The sequence below is a fragment of the Trachurus japonicus genome, chromosome 19 (genome assembly GCF_045865225.1).
Source record: "Trachurus japonicus isolate A0001 chromosome 19, Traja_1.0".
NCBI lineage: Eukaryota > Metazoa > Chordata > Actinopteri > Carangiformes > Carangidae > Trachurus > Trachurus japonicus.
Window position 1 is genome coordinate 16,181,038 of NC_140925.1, and position 24,707 is coordinate 16,205,744.

Genomic DNA, 24,707 nt, shown 5'->3' on the forward strand with positions numbered 1-24,707 from the left:
ACGTGCTGATATGGATCAGATATTATCTTGATATCAGCATGTTGTCACTATGAGGATAACATTAGTATTTCACTTAAAGCTTGCTGCCTACAGCCTCAGGTCTACTGGAGGTAGGACTGGATGGATGGACAGACAGAGCAGCAGAGAGACCTGCAGACCTTAGTAAATGTAATAAAGCCTTCCATGTAGGAAGATGACATTCCCATGACTGGTCTGTTTTCTCCCAACAATGGAAAACAGTCATCATTGGGCACAAACACCAGTATCATCACTGATGCTACTGTGATGATGCAGAGGTCGGGAACCAGCTCAGCCCAACATATTTGGGACGGTCTATTGTTAATGACCAACGCATTTTGACAAACTCACTTCTTGTGTTAACTTTGACGATGAAGGGTTATCACATTGCTCGTGTTCTCACTTCGAAATAAAGTGGTTTAGTTAATCTGGAAAAAAAAAAAAAACTATCCTCCTGCTTCCAACCCGTCTGATCGTCAGATCACTTGTGCTTCTTGTGTGACTTCCTGAGGATGCTGTACTCCCAAATCTCTTATCATAACAGAGAGAGAGTGTGGTGATAATAAAATGAGACTCAAACTGTCATAAACCATAATTTCATTTCAAGTTTTCAATGTTGATTTACTGAGCAGAACTGCCGTCTATACTGGGACAAAACTAGATTCAATCCCTAATTCCAACTGTAAATTTTGCATATGTGTTGGGATTAAGCCATTTATAGTAAAGCACTGTGAGGTGCAGTAACCGGAAGTAAGAAAACAAGCCTGCCAGCAGTTTTTGAAACCTTGTTTTTTGTCTTTATCTGCACGTTTTGTTGTGCCGCCCCCGCCCGTGCAACAGTGATCTCCCAAACTACTGTTACACTCATGATTCTTTCATTATGCACGCTCTCCTGACCTGCGCAGGATCCCGCTGGGGGCTCAGAGCTTATACAGCCACGGTGCAGAGCTCTCCTGGTCATTTCTTGGGGCTGCCGTACTGTCCCAGAGGAGAGCCCTGAACGTAGGTGAGGATGGCGCTCTGCAGGTAGCTGGCTCTGTTGGCCTCGTCCTCCCTCATCCGCTGGATCTCTGCCTCCTTCAGCCGCAGCTTCTCCAGCATGGAAGACATCTCGCTCTCTTTGTCGAGGAGCGCCTCCCTGTGGTTACTGCTCAGTACTGCAAGGGATAAAGCCACATCTTTTAGGCAAATTAAATCCAGACACCACAGACACCACCACCCCCCCCCCCCCCCTTCACTCACAGAGTGAGGCCGGTCTCACAACAACACTGCTCTCCAAAGACCAATCAGAGTAAACCACGCTATAAAACAATGAAAATAAGCCCCTGTTAAACACTGGAAAGAGGAAACTAGAGGCTAAAGTAGATTAGAATCTTATCTGCTCCTGAACAGAGATTATACATGTCATAGGTTTTAACTGTCATAGATAGAAAGCAGAGGCAGCTCCTGCCTGAGGATGAAAAAAGATAAAAGAAAAACATGGCAATGAGAACATAGCATGTGGTCAATGATCCACAGGTGACAATGAGATAGAGGTGGACTTCCTCCTAAAATGTAAAATAATTCAATGAAATGAGGAACATTTGCTAAAATGAATTCAGCTTAGTTGTTCAAAATTTGAATGAGCCGAATATGATCTGACAAATACTCCAAGGGGAATTACTCCTCTGCATATCATTAATACATACTGTATGTGTAATCGATCTTAGTGTTGATCATTGATTCTGTGTTTTGATGCTTTGGCTGCACTGTTTTTCTAAAATGTTCCTGCAGATTGAAATTTTATTTTAATTTGAGACAAACAGACATACTAAGAAACTAATAAATCCCCAAATTAGTGTAACCTTTAAGCTCTCTCTCCAGAGCATTGATCTTCTCTTTGAGTCCTGCCTGGGCCGTCCTCTCTGCCTGTAAGTGTCCAATCTGCTCCTGCAGCTCCACCCTGACCCGGCTCACCTCAGCCACCTTCTCCTGGTCCTTACCCGACAGCTCCTGGAACAACACAGCACCTGTTCAACTCCCAGAGCACATTGATGCTAACAAACACCTTTTATATTTTTTATGATCACTTCTGGAGATATTTCAGATGCACACAGTGCAGGTGCCTTTAGTGGCAGTTTGCATTTATCTCAGCATAGGTAATAGATGAGGTGCGACTTGGACAGTTGGTAATCTGTCATTGAGTTGCAAAGCAGGCGGCATTACTTTGGCATCCAGTATGTGTCTAGTATAAGTGCTGTTTGCTGTTTGTTTTCTTTGTTTGTTGGGAGTTCTCCTGCTTGGATCATGAGTACAAACAGTGCAGAACTGTGAAAACTGAGAAACAAAAGGGAAAATGTCTCAATAATATTCAAGCCTGAGGAGAGAAAACAACTGTGACAATCACCTGAAAGCTGAACACTATGAGCCACTGATAATAAGCAGAAGATAAAAATGATTGTAGAGACCTTTATAATATTCTCTGCATGAATAAGTTTCTTTGGATTTTGAGTTTGTGTTTGAGGAGCTTGGGTTCTTCTGTGTTTTAGCGTTCTGAATTTGTGACGGCTGCTTAGTGGTCCAGCTGTGTCGTAGCTGCTGGAGTCATGGTCACATGACATTAGAGTAGATACATGGTCAAAGGTGGACAGAGTACACAAGTATAGATACTGCTGGTGAAATGTCACTTACTTGAGTAGAATTACTGTAGTATTTGATTTTAAAAAGATTTTAATATCTAATAGCAGGCTCCAGCCACTGCTGCACCTCCACCTGTTACCCATCTTGATAACAATGCCAAAAACAACTTTCATATCAACAGTCTGTGATACTTTTTTCCTTATATCTCTTACCCACACAGACAAACATGCAAAGTCCTCTCAGACAAGCCTCACCTGGCTTCAAGCCCGTGGAGGTGACAGTTCTACCGCCGAACCACGGGGACTTCAGTGGAAAAGCCGCATTCAACAACAAATCATGTATCCGATACTGTGACTGACTGTGCAGATCAGATAAATTGTATTGATTTGCATGCGATGATCCCGCCACTGGTTCAACCGTAATGTACGAAGTGTCAACACAGGGAATACGATGACGCCTACACATCCTGAGCCTAGATGAGTGTTCTGCATGCAACGGGTCGGTGTTGGTGGGTCCTGACCTGCTGTAGGTCCTCGATCCTGCGCCGCAGTCCGTCCGTCTCGGCGCTCTGCTGGCTGGTCTTGGCCTGCAGCTCGGAGATGGTCTGCTTCTGCTGGGAGCAGTGGATGTGCACCTCCTGCAGGGAGGAGCGGGCCGAGCGGAGCTTCTCCTCTACAGCGGACAAATGCTCCTGCTGCTCAGAGGAGACGGGGAGAAGGAGGAAGGTGATGAAGGAACTGAAGAAAGGACAGCCCTGTACATGGCAGGCTGCATCGTTTTGTGTCTTTTATCCATCATTGCGTACATGTAAAATATCTACAAAGTCATTTTAGGACAACATCCAACGTCTTGTTGTGGATAACTGCAGAGCTTTTTTATCATGTGTGACAGTCACAATAGGGGTACAGAAGCATGACAGCGGTGTGTTGCTTTCATCTCTTTGTTAATCTAGGTGAACTGGCATTAACCGCAGTAAACAGTTTGCAAACTGAAAATAGGGCACCTGCCCAGTCGACTGCAACAACCAAGTGAAGCAAGCATAGACACGAGCTGAGTTTTGTTAGGGCCACATAATTTCTTAATATTGAAAAAATAACCATTCACCATAATGCTATGACTTGCTACTGCAGCTTAAATCATCCAAACAAATCAGTAAACCTGTAACTGTCATAACTATAGCTAGGTAATGCACCTTAGTGCCTCTTGGAAGCAAATATTGTTCAACCATTGTATCTTGTATAACTGTATTTTATTTTCTTATACTTGGTAGAATTAAAGCCTCTTTTAGTTGTACACCTCGGCCAACCAGCTAAGAAAGTCACAACTTCCCCTTCCTTAGTTACAGCACTGAATAATAAGTGAACGGTTGTGACAGATGTAATGTCATTTATTCTTGGTGTTGCTCAAGTACATTGGTTCAACCAGTTCATCCATGCATTTTAAAAATTGTCTGTGCCCTCGAGAACATACGAGTATGTTCATGAGTATGGGACTGACAGACAACAGAAGAAACATAACGTCTCTTTCGTCTCAGGCAGTCACAGGTGTTGTTTATATTCCTCATAGTAAAGTATTGTTGAACATAGAAACTCTATATTGCACCAACAGCTCTAATACAGACATGCTGCTGTATCTTTGCTGTGAAGGTGGAGCTGCAGAAAGGTTCAGGGGGCTGAGCATTATAATCAATGGGCCAGTTAGAATAAAGAGCTTCTGTAAAATGGACGTTTGGTTAATCAGTTTTTCCATTCACTAGACAGTTGGAGGTAATAAAGTGAACACGATATCGATAACAGATCTGGGAAGCAGATTTACTAAACCCACCTCTTCCAGGCGCACTTGAGCTCGCACTCTTCCTAGTTCCTCCTCTGCCTGCGCCCTCTCTGTCACACACGCTGCTTTGGCTTTAGTCAGCTCCTGTAACACATACACAGGACATCATAGAACAGATATACAGTACATGTCTTTATTTACCTGTGCCCATCAACTGTGCCTCCTCGCTGACAATGCGGACAGTGTTTGATCAGAGTGGAGGGAAATCCCCAGCTCGCAAACACCAGTCAACTTGTATGTATTGTATTTGAATAACTGAACTCCCTGGGAATATACAGTTATACAGTTAGGGAAAGTAATAATCACCTACGTTCAATAAATTCATCATCCACTATTTGGAAATGAACTAGAGCTGCTTTGATTTTTTTTTTTCAGTGCCAGATTTGCTCTGTTGATAGCACCGCAGCAGCACTACACAGGTGCAGCTCAGCATGACCGTTGTATGATTACGGAGCCGCCATGTAGAGGAAGTAAGCATTACAGATAAATCATAGTTTAGACGGAAACAACACAATGATTAATTAAAGAAGCGGACAATACTGTAGTTGCATACATACATGACAAAATAACACTAGGTGGTGGTCGTCGCTGACACCCGTGTCCAAACCATCAGAGAAAGCAAAATAGAAGCTAAGGGACACCGTTCTCTACAGACCTCTCACAAACTGAGTCACATTTGGTTTAAAAAGCCAGTAGTTTGTACATCTCATGTAGCATGTGTGTCAACCTCTACTGATACAAAACCTCCACTGTGATGGAAGTGGCAAAGGTCACTGGAATCACACCAGTCACTTTGCAACACAGACAAAATAATATAGGAATCCATGTTAAAGTGCTAAATATAACGGCTGAGGAGAAATTAATGTTGCATGGTTTTTGTTTTCAAAACAAGATTTAACAGCACGGCAGTAGCATCTTATGCTAACTGGTGCAGAGATCTTCTCTATATACTAATACTAAAATACTAAAAATGTGATTAGATCCCAGCTTGAGTAGCATTACAGTGACTGTGGTGTGCAGTAATCAGGACATCCCAGACTCTGCTCGATTTAAACATGTCCATGCTGAGCTCTCACCTCTTCCAGCTGTATCCGCTGTCCCTCTAGTTTGAAGATGCGTTCTTGCAGAGCTCTCTCACTCTCTTCCAGGTGACGATTCATATGATCCACCTGGACAGAAAATCACATTTCGGATGATCTAATAATTTAGATTAGAATACTCAGTTTTAATAAATCATACAACACCTTTAAAGCGCAATGATGACACAAATCATGTCTGAGTGATCAGCACAGAAACCTGCACAGGGGAGTCTGAAAAGGACTTTTTCTTGATCGGGTGTTATAAATTCCTTAGAAACATGGTGACAAAAAGATTTCAGACTTCTGGGAACTACGTGTTATGACATGACTCATTTTTCCATTTAAGTTGCCTTGTAGGGTTTCCATGAAAAACAAACAATAGCTATGTTTCCTGTGAGGCATACTGGAAACGTGGTGTCATCCCTCAAAACAAGTCTGAAAACAAATCACAATCACCTTTAATTGTCAGTGCAAGCTGTTTTTAGATTGGCAGGACAGAGACGTGAGTTCTGCACGGCGCTGTATTTGCGGCTTTCCCTCATCAAACTCATCAAACTCATCAAATACACAATCCAACAACTCCAAAACATTCTGGTGGACAAGTTGTGACCTGCACATTCACCATGCTATGAAATAATCATGTAACATTACGAGACTGAGTTGTTTTCGAGGCAAATGTGTAGCCAGAACTACATCCCATACACGGCTGCTCGGCAGAGTGACTTCAAAAGCGAAAGTACCGTAGTTCCGAGTATTTGCTTCATGTGTCGTAATGTCACAAAATTATACGTTATTATTTCATAGCATGATGAATGTGCAGGTCACAACTTGTCCACAAGAGTGTTTTGGAGTTGTTGGATTGTGTATTTGATGAGTTTGATGAGGGAAACGTGGAAATACTGTGCGCCCCAAAATGTTGAAATATCCCCTTAAAAATATAATTTCATTCTGTTCAAGGAATTTCATGGAAGCACCTCTTTCTGTCGGAGGGCGTCCAGGTCCTCTAGGGCTTGTTTGGATCTCCGTTTCTCTGTTTCCAGACGGTCTGTTGGAGGGTGACACAGGAAATCTTTGTGAAAAAGACTCACTGTGTGTGTGTGAGTGTTCAGAGTGTGTGTGTGCGTGTGTGTGTAGGTGTGAGTGTTCAGAGTGTGTTACCTTCTGCCTGTGCCAGTCGCAGCTTGAGCTCAGCTGTGCTGTTGGTCAGTTCTTGCTTCAGGTCGAATATCTGGTTCTGCTGAGACTTACACCTGCGCTCCATCTCTTCCAGCTTTCACACACACACACACACACACACACACAAAAAGTTAGGCTCACATCTACCACAGCTGCCACATCTGGCACAGATGTATTACTCAAGAGAGCAGCCTTAGTGTCAACACCTGATTTATATACAAACAGCGTACAATTGGCCCATTGCCACAATCCCTACAGTTTTAGAGTAGGTTCATTACCCTTAGTTGTCGGTGCAAGCTATTTTTAGAACGGTGGAGCAGAGCCACGAGCAGCTCAGAGCTACGCTACGGTTTCCCTAATCAAACTCATCAAATACACAATCCAACAACTCCAAAACGCTCTGGTGACCTGCGCATTCACCACACTATGAGATAATAATGGAAAGTTACGAGCTAAATTCATGCAAAACCGCTGATGTGTGTTCCCGTTTGGGGCAGTTTTTCGGCAAGCAGTCTCTGCATTTGCCTTTGCATTTGATGAGGGAAACCACAAATTCCATTAGCCTCTGTAGCATAGCTCTGAGCAGCTTGCGTCTCTGCTTCGCCGTTCTAAAAATAGCTTGCACCGACAAGGTAACAAACCTACTCCTAAAACTATAGGGATTATGGCAATGGGCCAATTTGCCAAAATGTTGAACTATCCCTTTAATGTGTCTTACAGACCCTGTACAGTGAGGAGGCTTGAAGATGGTTTACCTTTTATTAACACTTTATTGTCTGATCTTATTACTTTATTGTTGACAGACTACATACTGCAGGCTTTTAATGTTGCAGTAGAACAGGAAGGGGAGACTTCACCTAAGTATGAGGCTCCTCTCCTGCAGAACCAGCTCTCAGTCCGGCTACAGGTGACAGACAAGCTCTCTACAATTATAATTAGGCATAAAACCATCCGCTTAAATAAAGCTTATAGTTTTACAGCTTCTACTGCCTCAGCTGAGCCCTGAACCATCCCTTAGTTATGCTGATTTAGGCACTGACTGATGGAGGAATTCCCATGACTCTTTCTCCTTTCCCTCCTGTCAACCCTGCCAGTTACACACTGTTCTCTTACTTTGCTTCTGAGTTGGGTGTTGGTTTGGTTCTGGTCCTGGATCTCTCTGTGGAGTTTCCCCTCTCTGAGTGCACAGTCCTATAGGATGGAAAACACACATTCATAACAGTCATATCTCTTCCTGGGTGTAATTGATTGTGATTATGTGTGTGTGTGCTTGTCATGTTACTGACTCTAAGCAGGCTGTAACTGGAAACAGAAAATTTGAGTCAATTTTGTCGCAACACTGAACATGACCTTGATGTTAAGCTGTTGGTAGATTATTGATATTACATGGTTGCTCTCATTTATTTCACCCTCACAGAGCAATTTCAAGCCACTACTGACGCTGGTGACCTTGCACAACCACCTGGCTGGGATCACCCCGGGGTCATCCATCCAGCTGCTGCGAGCTCACCCACTGCAAAGGGGCGGGGCCTTATATGAGCAACAGTTACACATAATGATTCTGTAGATAAAAGTCAGCAGAGGTTAAACATGCTTCGCCATAATATGGAAAGCAGCGGTGGACTGTAAATACAGTCTACAAATAATAAACGGAGCGTGTCAGAAATTTGTATTAACATGCAATTTACAGCCTATTACAGTTTGTGATGGGAAAATACCAAGAATAAGAGGAAAGGACTTCTTTAGAACTGATGGTTAATAATCCCTTAAGACAGTTCCTGTCTGACACTCACGTGTATAGGCTGTTGATGTTTCAAAGAGCACAGCAGATCATGGTGGTCAGAGAATGTAAATAATAACTGTCAAACTTGATTTTACATCGTTTCCCCACCTCTTGCTCTTTCTGTCTCTCTCTGCTCTGTCGATCCCTCTGCTCTTCTTTCTCGGCCTTCACTCGGGTCAGAAGTTCTGCCATGTTGTGATTCTTTTGCTCAGAGAGGGCGTGGGCCGCCTCCGTCATCTGCAGCCTGCACATCGAATAGTCACGTGATCAGCTGTATAGCGATTAGTTAAAAACTGAGAGACAACATGACAGGGTCAAGACAGGGTTTCAGGCTGAGGTCACATGATCAAATATTCATCATGTGTGACTGTTTCAGGAGGGCAGAGTGAGTGTACACTGTGGGTTTTACTGCAGTCCTTACTTGACTGAGCCTTACACACAGCACCCAGACACAGACTGCACTGTTCTTCATATGGTAAATTTGGAATAAAGGAGGGTGCTAATGCTTACTTGGCAGTGAGAGAGTTGACAGCTGACTTCCTCTCATTCAGGGCTTCCTGGAGTTGGCTTATCTGAATGGAAGTGGACCTGGTCGAACAGAAAGGAGGTAATGAGGTCATGGTTACTTAATCTGATTTTCTTTAAATATGTTTGTTTGAAGATGCATGGTGATTGTTAACCACCTATATATATCATGGTGCGTTTCCTTTCCAACACAAATATAAAGGATAACACGCTGATGATTCCCACTTATGGTTGCAGCAACATATTAATTTACTTTGTTTACCTGTTAGAGCGTCCTAGCTCCTCCCTCTGCCTGTCTATGGTTTCCATCAGGTTTAAGAACTGAAAGAGAAGAGTAACAGCAAGAGTGATGCCTACAAACTTTGTCATTAATCTGAAAAACTGTGACAATACCAACCGTACCACTCACATCATTAACATTTGTGATTGTGATGTCTATTTGTACTAATTACACAAATCATAACAAATTATTGAGAAGATTAAGAAACACATTAGGTTTTGTAATGTACCACATGACCTGCTGTCAGTCGCTGGAATATGAGTTCACTATGTGAGTTTGTGCTAATGAGATCATTTAGAAATGAATAAACCAATTCCTTGGTTTGGATGAAATAAATCAAAGTACAGGTGAGATAGCGACCTATCAGAATCATTCCATACTTCAGTTTAAGGGTTACCTGGCGGCCCTTCAAGTCTTTGAGATTCTGGATCTCCATGCTGAGGACCTGGGTCCTGCTGCGGCTCTCTCTCAGAGTCGACTGTCTGTCTGAGTTGTGCCCTGTGGTCTGCTCTGAAGTGGTGAAACAACAAGCGCAAATGGCAAAGGAAAAATTTAACAAAGGGGACAGCATGCATGATTCAATCAGTCAACATTATAGTCATCATGTCATAAATCACTATTTAAAAAGAGAAGACTGTTACTGTTAGACTTGGATTCACAAGTGTAATTTTAATGACTATACCTCCTCTGAATGAAATATTTACCAAGTGCTTTGAGTGTATCACTGGGTATGTTGTTTCCTGCCATCTCCAGCTGCATTATGCTCTTATTCTTCTGCAGAGCCTCTAACAGGGACCTGCCGCCCAGCAGACCAATGTTGTTCCACCTCAGATCTGTAACAGTGGACAAGAGGACAATATCAGACTGACTGAAACAGATAAAAAAACGTATACACTCACACACAGCAGCCAAAATGAGGACTGTTATTTTCAATTCATATGCATGAATGACCCACATAGGCAGGGGACACATTCAAACTGTGAGGCCAACCAGTAACCACTGTGCCAGCAACCTGATTTGAGGAATACCCATGGCAAATGTTATTCTATTCAAATGCTGACTAAACTAAACTAAACTACAGTTTGAGCTACTAAATTATGAAAATGATTGACAGGGTGCGTGTTGTATTACAACAAAGCCCGACAACCACTGTGCCCCCAGGAAACCAGAAAAACCTACAAGTGGAACATCGTGATCAGCTTGTGATGCAGTACAGACAAACTGACAGTGTCATATTTCAGTTCTCTGTGAATCACCTAGCACTTCCAGGGCTGCGTTGCGTTTGAGCGCTAGTGCCAGCTCAGATGCCCCATGATGGTTGATCTGGTTGTTGCGTAGGTCCAGGTGTGTCAGGGCGCTGTTGGAGGCCAAACCCTCACAGAAGAGTGAGAAGGCTTCGTCCCACACGCCCAACGCATTCCACTCAAGCACCAGCCTGCAGACAGCAGTTACAAGTTTGTGTTGATTAAAGGGAATTAAAGGGCTTTTTAAGGTGTATGTCCTGGTTGAGAATCATTTCTCTGACAGATTAGTGGCTTAATATCAAATCAATCAAATAAACTTTTCTGTCCCGACAGGGAAATTTGTCTCAGGCACATAGTTCTGCAGAATAAAATAAAAAGCATGTGAAAACATATGTAGACAAACAATATTAGACACAAGACTTACTCGAGCCTCATTAAAGCAGTTACTCAGATGATTCTCAGGTAACTTGGTGAATAGAAGACCAAGTCATCATCCAGCACTTCTAATTTAATGAGGGTACATTATAAGAAAAACAATCACTGCTGTGATTAAAAATTGGGGTTTTTCCACCAATGTTGATTTCTGAACTTTTAGAAAATAAGTGTTGTGTTGTTTTAAAATGAATATAAACTTGTTTTCTTTGCATTATTCAAGGTCTGACAACAGTGCATCTTTTTTGTGATTTTGACCAGATGTCAATTTCTGCAAATAAACGCTCTCACAATATATCTATTTTGAATTTGGGAGACATGTCATCAGTAGTTTATAGAATAAAACAAACTTATTAATTTTACTGAAACACATCCCTATGAATAATAAAACCAGGGACACTGATCATTTTGAAGTGGTCTCAAATTTTTTCCAGAGCTGTATGTGACTAGGCTGGGCTATTAACCAGATAATGATAGTAACTATTTTAAAAAAAAGGCAGGTGATGAGGTGTAACAGCAACGTTTTCCAGTGAGGCCCCTCCCACATGTTTATCCAGCCATGGATTCGCTCAAACAAAGAATGTTGACGTGAAATGTACGAACAGAGCAAAATTTGTACAGCATCCATTTTTCAGCAGATACAAATAAATGTAAACAGGTGCACAACATGCTCGGGCATTTTCAATGAGTTCGTAATAATTTTGTTTTTTTATTTTGATTATAGCCTACACGGTGCATCTGTCAAGCATAAATGATAAAGAAAGATTTTTTTTTTTACTTTAGGAATAAGTGCTTGACTCAAGTTCCTTTTACTTTCAAGTTACCAATACTTTCAACCCCATCAGTGTTTTAATCAGTGGGTGGGGTGTGTTAAAGTGTCCTAAAAAAAGGTTCACACTTTGGTCAGATGATGACAACCGAGAAAACATCTGCTGATGAAGCCCATGCAACATGGATGAAAACTCTGACAGAATCTGGACCTGGAGTTATTATTCTGTTGGAATTCATGAGATTGATTTTGTATTTTATGTAAGAAAATTTAAATAAATAACAATAATTAATAAAGGAATCACAGAAAACATTGGATCAAGATTTGTTGATTGTATAAAGCTGGTAAGAGTTACACAGTTTAGATCCTCATCAGGTGAGGAGCAGTTTCATTTTTCATGTTATGACTAATTAATAAAGAAAACTGCTGTGAAAACACTGTCTTACAGCAACAACAAATAGCATTCTCACCTCCGCAGAGTCTTGTTGTGAGCCAGCAACTTTCCCAACACCTCAGCCCCTGATGACCTCAGGTTATTTCCCTGGGAACAACAATTTGCATCAGCCAACAAACGATAAACATCTAGTGAAATGAAAACAGTCAGGATTACGCAGGTGATAACCTTGAGATCGAGGATTTTCACTGTGTTGTTACCAATCAGTCCAGTCAGGAGAACTTTTGCGCCTGCAAGTTACATGCAAACAAAAACACAGACAGACACTGTTATTAGCAAAAGCAATAAATGTCAGAGTGATGTGTATTTTTCCTGATTGAGCTTATCAAAAACACATCAGTGAGCTTAAACGTTACACTGAGTGACATGTTCATTCTGAACACACAAACCGTTTGGCTCATTCCCACGCTGCAGTTAAGACGAATTTGGATTAATCTGCAGGTGCAGACTGCAAATTGTGCAACTGCAAGTTTGATGTAGGTGCAGCTGTTTTATGTAATTACCGGTACTGAGCGTTGACAATGATATAAATGGTGAGATGCTTTCAAAAATGTATGTCTTGGCAGCATATTTTATCATAGGAGGAATGGAAAACATGATCAGCTTTACCAATAAAATGTCAGTTAGTTGAGCTTATTGACCTGCTGTATTATGAAACTCAACAATGTTTTATAGCAGACTACACATAAACAGCATGTTTGTCTCACAAATGCCAGTACCTTCTTCAGTGAGCATGCAGTCACTGAGCAGCACCTCGCTAAAGATGGTGTCTTTGTGGAAGGCCCTGGCCAGCACAGAGCAGGTGTCCACAGACAGACTCTGTCCATTCAGGTCCAGTCTGGAGCCTTGAGCGGCCCTGCCCTCCTGAAGCTGTGCCACAACACTCTCCTGGGGCTCCACACCTCCCTCCTTACACAGACGCAAGTACTTCCGTCTGAAATCCTCCATCGTGGGTCACAAGTGCCTCCTTTTCATCTGAGATACTATGTGCTGTCTTTCATTAGGGATTTGACCTGTTGACAGATGATCAGTTGGTTCATTGATTAACAGAAATTTAGTCAGCAACTATCCAGCAAATATTCCAGTGTTTTAACTGTTAAAATGTGAGGATTTCCTGCTTTTTAACACTTGTGACTGTATAGTTAATGGACCTAAGTTTTAAACCTAGCCTTAAGGAGATCATGATGCTGATTAGATTGACTATTAAAAGATAAAATAACAATTACCAACAAAGTACTGTGTGAAATTGTGGGTCTTGGACAGGTGTTCAGAGAGAGAGAGAGAGAGATTTCCTCTGCCCTCCATCAAATACATCCAAACTGCAGTCCAAAGAGGACTCCCTCTATAAGATGTGTTTTATCATGTAGCAGCAGATGGAAATGAATACAGGAGGACTGCAGCACAGGAACATGGGTCAAACAGTTGTAATCAGCTGCTCTGTAAGGCTGGACTTGCAGTTTCCCCACCATCTCTGTTCTAACCCAGAGGAAACTACAGTGCTAAGATCCACTCATACACAAACACTGTGCTAGAGCCAGTGAGATCAACACCAACGTCTTAACCAGCTGCTCCAAGTAACAGCCAAGTCTTAGAGCTTGCATACAATTATTATAGCCTTATAGCGTGCATCGTGATTTCAATAAAGCACACCAAGCTTAAATTCAAGGAAATATTTCAAGAACTAACTTTTCAATTTGGCATAACGTTCAGTGTTGATGTTCCAGTAAAGTTAGCTGGCGGAAGGAAGCGGTGAGACTTACACACATAAACAATGTCATATCGTTTGTTTGCCGGGTCAGAGTGTGGCTTATCTTGATTCAAAATAAAGGCTGCGTCTCGTATTTTACAACATAAATTGGTGACTGAAGATGTCTATTTAAATATTAGGCTACAACCACATTTTGAATGGGGGTGTCGCGTAACGTTGTTATCATTATGTCTCCACACGAGCCATAGGCTGGAAAATGGTTAACCGACAGGCAAATATGTTTCCCCGATTATTAATGACCTTACATTCAAACAGAAGAAACCCACAGACCTCAGTGGCTAAAGCACATATCTTTCTGGCGGTTGTTGTTGTAGACAACACAGCTGACAGGCGAGGGAAGCCAAGCGACAAAGTAACTAGGAAGCAGCCAGGAAGTGTATTTCCGCGCAAAGCATCCTGGTCACTGTAGTTCTGAAGAACATTCTCGAGTCGTCTGCTCTCGTTCTCGGGGAGGATAACTACAAAACAACTAAAATGTACTTAAACACACTTTACTGGTCAAAAAGTGAGAGAAATTACACTTTCATTTAAAACAGTGTCTTATTATTTTGACTTGATGGGGTCAAAGACGTCGTTGCCAAATTGAACCAGTAGATGGCGGTAAAAGTGCAACGAGTCGTTGCGCAGCAATAGTTTGCAGAAGAAGAAGAGTGTCGACCGTGGAGGACCAAACAAGCATGGCTGGAAACATAACTAACTCAGCAGCTCCGATAACAAGTTCCCTGTCTAAACTGCAGGCTCTAAATGGGTTGTTTGCCATTTACAAAAAACAAGGACCTACGTCTGCAGACGTGTTAAACTCGCTAAAAGAAGCTTTACTCAGAGGTAATATGCGACAGGGCAGCACCGAGATATGACTCTCTTCTCAACAGCTGAACCAAGTGAAATGTTTTTGTGTTGTGTTGTTTTTAGAGGCTGGAGTAGAAAACCCAAACCCGCGAAAAAGAAAGAAGCAGAGCCTGAAGATGGGGCATGGAGGGACCCTGGACAGCGCTGCTAGCGGGGTGCTAGGTAAGAGGAGGAGAGCACCATGGAGACGCTACACCTACACCCAGGTGCAGGGGCGGTGCACGTGCGGCAGTTGTCACATACAGTGATGTAAACAGCCAATTACTTAGAACCAAACATGTCAAATTTTAAAGGAGTTAAAGGGATAGTTCAACATTTTGGCGAATTCACCTATTGCCATAATCCCTATAGTCACAGGAGTAGGTTGCTTACTTTTAATTATCAGTGCATGTTGTTTTGAGATCTGCGGGGCAGAGACGCAAGCTGCTCAGCGAACGTAATGGAAGTGAACGGTACAGGTCCCCTGTCCCTCATCAAACTCATCAAATACACAATCTAATAACAACTCAAAACGCTCTTGTGGAGAAGTTATGACCTGCACATCCGCCACACTATGAAATAATCATGTACCATTACGAGACAGAGTTGTTTTTGAGGCAAATGCGTAGCCGGAACTACATTCCAGACCAGAGCAGCATCTTTATGCAAATGAGAATGGCTGAGGCATCCTGGGTAATTTAGGGGCAGCGCCCGGCATTTTTAAATTCTCTCAGGTCTGCACTCAGTGGCTTTTCGTGTTTTGATGGATTGAGACTAACTAACAATCAGTTTGAATGTTTTATTTTTTGTTTCTTTTATAGCACTATGTCTTGTAATTATTTTGACACCCTCCCTGAAACCGACCGTTCATGCTATCTTGAAAAATTGCAATCAGCCTCCCACAGTCTAACTGGATCAGTGACCCCACACAGTGGCCAGAAATTTCTTACCCAGACATCTACACGTATTTGGTCAAATCACCAGGTAGGTTTTGGCTAAGGGTTCTCTGTAAATAGCCTGTTAATAGCCATTATTTGTTAGTTAGTTTGTCAAGCCAGTAGGCTGAACATTTCAATGGAGGGATGCCGGGCGCTGCCCCTAAATTACCCGGGATCCCTCAGTCACCCTCATTTGATTAAAGATGCCGCTCTGGTCTATGGCTGCTGGGTGGAGTGATTTCAAAAGCGCACGTTTAGTGCAGCTGTTCCCTTTTACTCAAGAAAGTAGTTACGATTATTTGCTTCGGGTGTCGTAATGTTACATAATTATTGATTATTCATAGCGTGACACGTGTGCAGGTCACAACTTCTCCACAAGAGAGTTTTGGAGTTGTTGGATTGTGTATTTGATGAGTTTGATGAGGGACAGGGGACCTGTACCATTCACCTCCATTGTGTTCGCTGAGCAGCTTGCGTCTCTGCCCCACGGATCTCAAAACTACATGCACCGATAATTAAAGGTAATGAACCTACTCCTATGACTATAGGGATTACGGCAATAGGTGAATTTGCCAGAATGTTGGAACAATCCCTTTAAGTCTGTGTAAGGTCTCTTGATATCATCTCACTAATGAAAGAAGGGGAGATTTATTTGAGTAGCTACAAAAATTTTACAACTTCAAAAAAAAAACTTGTGTCAGTGTGTTGTCCCAAAACTACGGTGGCCGTGAGGGCTTAACACAACGCAAGTTAAGAAAAACAAACATTCAGGGAACATCATGCATTTGTCAGCATATGTGCTGCAAATACAATCAGTACAACCAAATACACAAACCACTGCAAATACACTAAGGACAACCAATGGGATGCACTCGCACACCACTGTAATATTACCATAGGGTGTAATGAACATTGCCTCCTCTGAGGGAGCCCAAATATAATTTAGGATTCTATTCTAACAGGATCTGTGTTTTCTTTCAGTTGTTGGTGTTGGGAGTGGAACAAAAATGCTCAGCACTATGTTAACTGGCTCAAAGGTGAGTCTGTTTATAGTGACACATGAGATTGAGCCATGGCAAACTACAGTAGCAAGAAAAAGTATGCTACTTATCATAAAAGTTGATTGGATCTTCATCATCGCAACTCTCAATCAGTGTGTATCAGTCACGACCTGGTGCTGTTTGTGTATGTGTACTGTAAGACACAGTGGTGGGAACAAAACTATTCTACAGTGCTTTAATCAGTGCTGGTTTGAATTGGCTGCACGTGCTGAATTTTTGAGACATGTTTAATATCAGTAGTTTACTTTTTGACTTTTTTTAAATGAATATCTGCGTCATCTGATTATTATGTTATTAAACATACATAGTTCCCCAAAAGAGAATTGTGATTTACTGTGTAATACTGACTGTTTTCTTAACAACCAAGATGTGATTTGTGTTTCTGTACTGACTGTATTTTTTGACCGACTGATGCAACCCTATTCTTATCGTCTTGTGAGAGATGTGTTTATAGATTCTGGTCTGTACAAGGCCAAACAAATGTGTGTCTCTGTTTTCAGAAATACCTTGCTGTGGGGGAGCTGGGGAAAGCTACAGACACCCTGGATGCTACTGGCAGTGTGGTTTTGGAGAAAAACTTTGGTAAAACAGCAAACACCACCAATCAGTTAATTTGACCCTGAGCAGTTTATACCCAAGGCGTCTGCTGGAAGACACGAATCAGAGGAAGACATGTCATAGTGTGTTTGTGATGTTTGTTCTTCACCCCTCAGAGCACATCACCAGGGTGGAAATTGAGGAGAAGCTGAAAACTTTCACTGGTGACATCATGCAAGTTCCTCCTCTGTGAGTAAGGCCTCCAATCTGAGAATGTGTTTCTATGATGATAAAACTTGTGTATGTGAAAATAAACAATCTGATTTCCAAGTAATACCAATCTGATTTCCAAGTAATACCAATCAGGTCAAAGTGTCACACATAAAAAAATATATAATTGACTAAAAGCAGATGTGTAAAACTGAACAGCCATTTCGTGTAATAATCCTGTTTTTCTGATGAAACAAGTTCTATACAGTAACAGTGCATATATATATATATATATATATATATAAAATACAAGAGGGTCCAGCAATGATCAGTTTAGATGACCTCAACAAGAACCAAGTCTCTACAGAGATCTTTTATTTACAAAGCTATATCATTATGGAATGACCTACCTCCATATCTCGGAGGTATCATAGCACAAGAAATCGGTCTTTAACAAGAAACTTAAACTTTAATGGAAAAGTCAATTGTTTTTTTTTTGTTTTTTTTGTTATATTATGGTTGATGGATTCTGGCTATTAGGTTTTTATATTGTATATGCTTTTTTATATTTCGTGAGAGGCCCAGGAAGATTAGCTGAATGCTACAGCATCAGCTAATGGGGATCCATTATTAAATAAATAAAGCATATGAAACCTCTCACACTATCCTCAGACAAATTTTCAGTTTTCTAGACATATTTATAGTTCATAGGAATAAACCTATATTTTAGGGAACTCTGGACTTTCCTACCCAATTTCCCATTTGTGGAAATGAGAGTGTGTATTGGAACAGGCTGCTTATTATCAGCACCAGCCTTTACACTCTGGCCTTTTATTATTATTAAGTTATTAGTAAAAAAAATTATAATTATAATGAAAAAAACCTTCACTTAGAGTTCCTGTTCGGACAGTTTAGGAATGGAAGCCATTTATTGAATCTCCTGAAAGTCCTTTAAAAATGAGTGATGCATCTTATGTTGGTCAGGCTTTCCTAAATAGACAGAAACAGAGGTTTGTTAGTCATAGCTGTGGGAGAGCACTGGGACGAAACTCCGTCACTTTTACTCTTCAGCTGATTAAATGAAATAACAGCAGAGATCCAAAGACTGGATCTGCTTATTAAAACAAATAAACTGTCAGTGTTTTCATCTACTTTATTCATGGTCACTGAATGTGTATCAGCTGATTTCCTAATATAGTGAATTAAGACAGAAAACATACTTTCATCCATCACTCGGTCTTCTCACAGTCTCCTTAATCTTGATGTTGCCTCGACACAGACACATGACAGAGTTGGTCTGGATGCACATAGTTGGCATAGTGTTAATGTGGCTTTGTGTGTCATACAAAATAAGGTACCGGTAGTTGTGGCTCACATGTGACAACAGCCAGGTTGTGAGTCTCCACAGCTTTGATATCATGTTGCAGCACTTCTTTGTTAAAACACACAGCGTGTAGGAGCTGAGCGTTTCCTTAACGCTGCTCAAAGTGTTGAGAGCTGTCACTTGAACAACAAGGTGATCTGCTGTTCTTACATCATCTTTTAGCCTCTGCCATGTGTGATGTTGCTTGTTGTAACACCAAGTCATTGCCTCAGTTAATTCAGAAAAGCTGTGTTTAATACTTGCTTTTAGCTTCAGGTTTCTATTTCTAGTTTTATTTTCTTCTATCTGTCTTTATTAATCTCACACAAGTTTTCACACATTTATTTGTAATTCCACCTGTTGCCTTGCAGATCGACACTTTGCATATCTTCCCTGTGTCCTCTATTGCTCTTCACATTGTATTAGTACAGCACTTTATAACTCTCTTCTGAGGAAAAGCTTTGTGAATTAAGTTATTATAATATTTTATAGCCCAAACGACCACTGTAGTAGCCATAAAAACATGATGCTGATTTTGTCACAGGCAAAACAGGAGCCAACTGATTCTGAAGCGAATAAAATTAATGTTGCCCTTCTGCAGAACCTTATCATCAATCTACCAGTAGTAAAATAATAAATACATCATCCTTTTTTTTTTTTGCAGTGCAGTGAGCCTTGCGTCCTCTAGAGGTTGCTAGCAGGACTTAGACTTCAAATAATACTTGTGTGACTTCTCTTGAGGAGAAACCTGCCTGCAGCTTTGAAGTAAATCTACAAGCAATCGAAGAATGGGAGAGGGTCTTTCTCCTGCAGCAGTTTCACTTGGTGCAGCTTTCTTTTCAATGAAAACCACATGCAGACAGCTTGAGTGTGATGTGACGTGTTGACTCTTCTCATTGTAGCTACTCCGCTCTGAAGAAGGACGGCCAGCGTCTGTCGGTCCTGCTGAAGAAAGGTCACAGTGTGGAGGCCAAACCTGCCAGAGCTGTCACCGTGTACAACCTGACCCTGCAGGAGTTCAAGCCTCCTGTCTTCACTCTGGGTGAGCACATGTTGCATAATGAAGTATTTCCTTCTCCCTCTATGTTGTAATACAGAGCTATTACTGTCATTTCCGGCCGTATCTGTATTCTTCGAATGTGGAAATAGGCTACACATTCAGGAAAGAATCACATCAGATGTGTTTCAATTGCAGATATTGAGTGTGGTGGTGGATTCTATGTCAGGAGCCTGGTGGACGACCTGGGAAAAGGTGAGATCACTTCATTCTATTTCACATTTTCCTCCTTAAAGGGATAGTTCAACATTTTGGCAAATGGGCCCATTGCCATAATCCCAATAGTTTTAGGAGTAGGTTCGTTACCTTTAATTGTCGGTGCAAGCTATTTTTAGAACGGCGGAACAGAGCTGTGAGCTGCTCAGAGCGACACTAAGGAGGCTCATGGGATTTCTTGTTTCCCTCATCAAACTCATCAAATACACAATCCAACAACTCCAAAATGCTCTCGTAGACAAGTAGTGACCTGCACATTCACCACGCTATGAGATAATAACGGCATGTTATGAAACTGAGTTGTTTTCGAGGTAAATTCATGCAAAACCGCTGATGCACGTTCCCGTCAGGGGCAGTCTTTTGGAGTTCTGGAGTTGTTGGATTGTGTATTTGATGAGTTTGATGGGGGAAACCAAGAAATTCCATTAACCTCCGTAGCGTAGCTCTGAGCAGCTTGTGGCTCTGCTCCGCTGTTCAAAAAATAGCTTGCACCGACAATTAAAGGTAACGAACCTACTCCTAAAACTATAGGGACTATGGCAATGGGCCAATTTGCCAAAATGTTGAACTATCCCTTTAACATTTATGGCAAAGTCACGACGGATCAGAGAGTAAATCAGAGTCTGTGTGTGTGTGTGTGTCCTGCAGCCCTGTCGTCATGTGCTCACGTGAAGGACCTGACCCGGACCAAGCAGGGCCAGTTCACGCTGGAGGAGCACGCCCTGCACGAGGAGCAGTGGACGCTGGAGCACGTCCTGCGCTCTCTGCAGACCTGCTCAGAGTCGGAGCAGCAGGTAGACTGTGCCAAGCCACCAGAGGCCGACACCTGAGGAGTGAGCGCACTCTGAACAGGACCCGGTCTGAGGGGGAGGGGCTGGACCTGCCGCCTGGTGAATGGTCAGTCATCACGACAGGCCCCCGCTTGGCTTTTCAATGACAACAACACCAGGTGTCGTTGTGTCTTTTTTTCCCCTGGATATTTCAACTTGTGTATGTAAATTGCAACAATCACCAAACCCTGTTTCATTGGAACTCACTGGTCCAGTGTCATTATTCTGCACTGGACTCCAGATTTGGAGGTTTATGTCTCATCTCCATTTCAAATGGATTTCTAATTTGGTCAAGTTTGTGAATAATTAGTATTTTAAGTTTGCGAGCCCCGCTCCAGCCCAAGGCTTCGTCTTATTTCATACTTACTATAGAACTGGATGGATGCAACAAATGTACTGTATAGTTATCACAGTTTAAGGGCTGTGTGGGGGGGAGACAACTTGATTGAATGCACTTTCAGTTTTTTGACATCACAGTCTAATATTTAACAAACTCTGTGGGTATTATGCAAAAAACATTTTGCACCCCAAGATTTATTCAGATTTTAAATCTGACTCCTTTTTTTTGCATCATTACTGTATTAAAAGGATTTTCAGTTCGAGAGTCTCAGATCAGCAGGAATATTGACCAGTTATACCATAAGGATATAATGATATTAAATGATGTGGAAGGAGCTGTTCTGGTCTCGGTGTTATCATCATTTAAAAGCAGGTGAAATATGTCAAACAGTGAATGCACAGATGTACTTGTTGAAAGGCCCAGGTGGCTGCTCTCACTAATACAATATGCAAATGAATGAATGGCTTCCTCTGATAGAGTGGTGTGTTGCTTTTTCAGAGTTTCATGTACCTCGAGTGCTGCTACATCAGCACTGTTTCTGACTTCATTTGTTCTGCATTTGCAGTTTAAGTAAATATTGAAGTGAAACTAACATTTTTACTTTGTTAAATACTCTTTTTTATGTTATTTCTCGCTGGTTGTCAGGGTAACCCAGTTTTTATTTTATTTTATTTTTTTACTTCATTCTTTCTTTTAATGAAACAGTTTGAAATGAAAGTATCAACTTCAGCCAATCATGCTTTATGTCTGCTGTTGAGTACAGCACAGGAAGCAGCAGAGTGGTGTTATCAGGTCTGTATTGAAGGTGATAATGATGCTGTCTGGTCACCTGATAGACTTGAAAATGAAAAATAAACTGTACATAAGATAAATCAAAATATTGACTCATCATTTTGTCATTTTCATAAGGAAAGTATTCCTCCAAATTGTTTGTGTTCAAATCATAACTGCAGCTCCAGTAAGTCAAAGTTTCAGTTTCAGTTTCAGTAGATGCCATGTAAAAAGTATATATATACAGTATGTGTTATGACATAATCATTTAGTCCCTGTATCCCACAGTGAACCCTTTTTCACAGCAGACGCTTAAACGGGCCATAAAAGCAGAGGTTTAATCAGTAACGTTAACAATGGGTGCATTCCATGTATGTGAGCCATTTCCAGGCTTCTGGTGTTGAGCACACTCACTAAGTGTTATTCATGGAGCTGAGGCATTATTAATGTTATTCATTACACCAGTGTCTCTCCTCACAGGTTGTAATGTACAGATGAGAAAGGCCTGATTCGCCTTAGGTGAGTCTGGGTCATGAGACCTGTTACAGGACGATGGAGTTGGAATCACAGGAGAACACCAAACTATCAAATAAAATGAATATGATGTCAGTTGTCCTGGTGTAACGAGAGAGAGCGACAGCTGTCAATCAAGTGCAGTCTTCATCACATCTCGGTGTGAAAGACAGATGCATCATTTTTATCCAGACTCGCGTCACTGGATGCTGAGGTTTTAAACATCTGATTTCATACCAGTTTAGATTTTACCTTTTTTTTTTAAACGTGAAACTGTTGAATTTGTTAAAAGTCACTCTGAGTCCTGACAACAGAAGTGACTGGTGAATATACTACTAGGGCTTTAAGATGTGTACATTTCAGCTTGGTACATAATTATGACACAAGTTATTACTTTGTTTTGTAATGATATAACTTTCATGCATAATGATTAACTTTTCAATTTCATAAATGGACAATGATTGTCCATTTGCCACTCATGACTCATTACTATTTTTTTCTCATGACAGTATGAAAAAATATATACTTGTGACATATGTTGTGTTTGGACTCTTGTATTTGGTTAGGATCAAGGAGAGATCTTGGTCTTTTTTTTAAAGGAAATTTTTGATTTTATTTTCTTGGGGGGTTCCAGGTGATCCTCAGCAAAAAAAAAAAAAAAAAAAAAGGAGGAACAATTCACCACATCTTTAGTCTAACTATATCCATAACTATATCCATAGTTAGACTAAAGATGTGGTGAATTGTTCCTATTCAGTGGTCTAGTTTAAGTTAGTTTCCTTGCCATGTAAAAAGTTAGAGAAGCAGCTGTGGCTCTATTAGTCAAATAGAAACAACCACCCTTCCAATTGAAACACACGAGTTTGGATAAATGAGGGTAATCTACCAGTCGCTGTCGTTTTTATGACACCGCCATGTCCCACATGACTGAACATTACCATCACATTAAGTTTGCTCTGCTGTCATTTGGTATAAGATAATGTGTAACCGTGGCGCGGTGTCTCCTTCTCTCTGGGAGTTAATAGGAAGATATATGGCGCCAGCTGCCAAGGAGCGGCAGAGGCAGCAGCAGCAGCAGCAGCTCGGGCTGTGAAGTTATCAGCGGTGGTTGGTTGGTCAGGAGGAGTCTGCCGCCACGGGAAGCCTCCCGGATCAATGCGCTGTAATCATTGTCTCGGTCCAAATATTGGCCGTTTGGTGCTTTCTTTCATGTCTTCAAGGCTGATCATAGCCCTGTTTGCTCTCTTAGTCCGCTTTATCTAAATTGCGGCCGTTAGAAAGTTGGCAGTCAGCGGAGCGCGCTTTAAAGACGCATCACAAAATCGAACCATCGGATTGTGTTTGCGCGCACGGGGCAACAGGCTCCTGCTGCCCCTCCTGCCCCCCTCCCCTCCCCTCCCCTCTGACCTGTGCCCACACCACTAATGAACCCAGCTGGTAGTAAAAAAAAAAAAAAAAAAATCTCCAAATGACCATGGCACGTGGAAGGCAGCTCCTGTGTGCGCGCACGGTAACAGAAGCACGCGCAGAGTTATCTATCAATTATGGGCCTATTGTTTTTAACCTGTGTGAGGGGATAAACGTGCGCTCAGTGAGCAATTGAAGCCATTTGCGTGTAGCCGATAGTCATTATCATAAATGTATCACCTCAGCAGCGCTGATAGGTGGATTTCATAGGAAAACTCCAAACACTTAAATCATGAGTTAATCACTGGCCGTTCAGCTGCACCGTTAGGGATGTGGATTGCAGTTAACCTGTGTATTGCTTTGTCAGATAACAGGCCACGCTGTGTGATTAGTCAAAGCGTCGTTTACCAAGCACATAGGCCGAGAGTAAACACAAAGCGTGGGGTCAGGTCATCTGAATCTGTTTAATGGGAATCTGGGAGAGTTGTTTCTACACACCTCAAACTTACACATACCCTGAAATTTCTATTAAAAGACGATTGAAAAAGAGAAACAGGCACGATCCGGAGTTTATGAAGTTATGAAGGAGGGGCGGTATTTAAATGTGCATAGAGCAAGGAGAGGTTCTACAATGTAAACCTTCAACACATTGGAAT

At 41.7% G+C, this 24,707-nt stretch overlaps 2 protein-coding genes across 2 annotated transcripts; one reads left to right on the forward strand and one right to left on the reverse strand.

The window, feature by feature from the left end:
* Positions 1-765: 765 nt before the first annotated feature.
* On the reverse strand, positions 766-14,334 carry lrrc45 (leucine rich repeat containing 45). The gene is made up of 18 exons (XM_085762399.1): positions 14,251-14,334; positions 12,932-13,225; positions 12,381-12,442; positions 12,229-12,299; positions 10,570-10,748; positions 10,018-10,146; positions 9,711-9,823; positions 9,296-9,354; positions 9,019-9,096; positions 8,617-8,752; positions 7,839-7,916; positions 6,708-6,819; positions 6,524-6,594; positions 5,547-5,639; positions 4,462-4,554; positions 3,158-3,331; positions 1,863-2,010; positions 766-1,175 (listed from the first exon to the last, which is right to left on the reverse strand). Exons 2-18 carry the CDS (start codon positions 13,158-13,160, stop codon positions 976-978), a joined length of 2,025 nt encoding a protein of 674 aa, XP_085618525.1. The 5' UTR covers positions 13,161-13,225; positions 14,251-14,334; the 3' UTR covers positions 766-975.
* A 284-nt stretch (positions 14,335-14,618) lies between these two features.
* trub1 (TruB pseudouridine (psi) synthase family member 1) lies at positions 14,619-21,432 on the forward strand. The gene is made up of 8 exons (XM_085761563.1): positions 14,619-14,805; positions 14,893-14,991; positions 16,728-16,783; positions 17,308-17,389; positions 17,521-17,593; positions 19,820-19,959; positions 20,113-20,169; positions 20,839-21,432. The coding sequence occupies exons 1-8, from the start codon at positions 14,658-14,660 to the stop codon at positions 21,018-21,020; spliced, it is 837 nt and encodes a 278-aa protein (XP_085617689.1). The 5' UTR covers positions 14,619-14,657; the 3' UTR covers positions 21,021-21,432.
* Positions 21,433-24,707: the final 3,275 nt, after the last annotated feature.

What these genes read in the sequence shown, in the direction of transcription:
- lrrc45 (XM_085762399.1), bottom strand. Translation starts at nt 13,160, where the DNA reads ATGGAGGATTTCAGACGGAAGTACTTGCGTCTGTGTAAGGAGGGAGGT. An exon ending in AGCGGATACAGCTGGAAGAG is followed by an intron (nt 4,555 to 5,546) that starts GTGAGAGCTCAG and finishes TATGTGTTACAG; the next exon opens with GAGCTGACTAAAGCCAAAGC. An exon ending in TCTGGAGAGAGAGCTTAAAG is followed by an intron (nt 1,176 to 1,862) that starts GTTACACTAATT and finishes TATCCCTTGCAG; the next exon opens with TACTGAGCAGTAACCACAGG.
- trub1 (XM_085761563.1), top strand. Translation starts at nt 14,658, where the DNA reads ATGGCTGGAAACATAACTAACTCAGCAGCTCCGATAACAAGTTCCCTG. An exon ending in AAAAGAAGCTTTACTCAGAG is followed by an intron (nt 14,806 to 14,892) that starts GTAATATGCGAC and finishes TGTTGTTTTTAG; the next exon opens with AGGCTGGAGTAGAAAACCCA. An exon ending in GGTGGACGACCTGGGAAAAG is followed by an intron (nt 20,170 to 20,838) that starts GTGAGATCACTT and finishes TGTGTCCTGCAG; the next exon opens with CCCTGTCGTCATGTGCTCAC.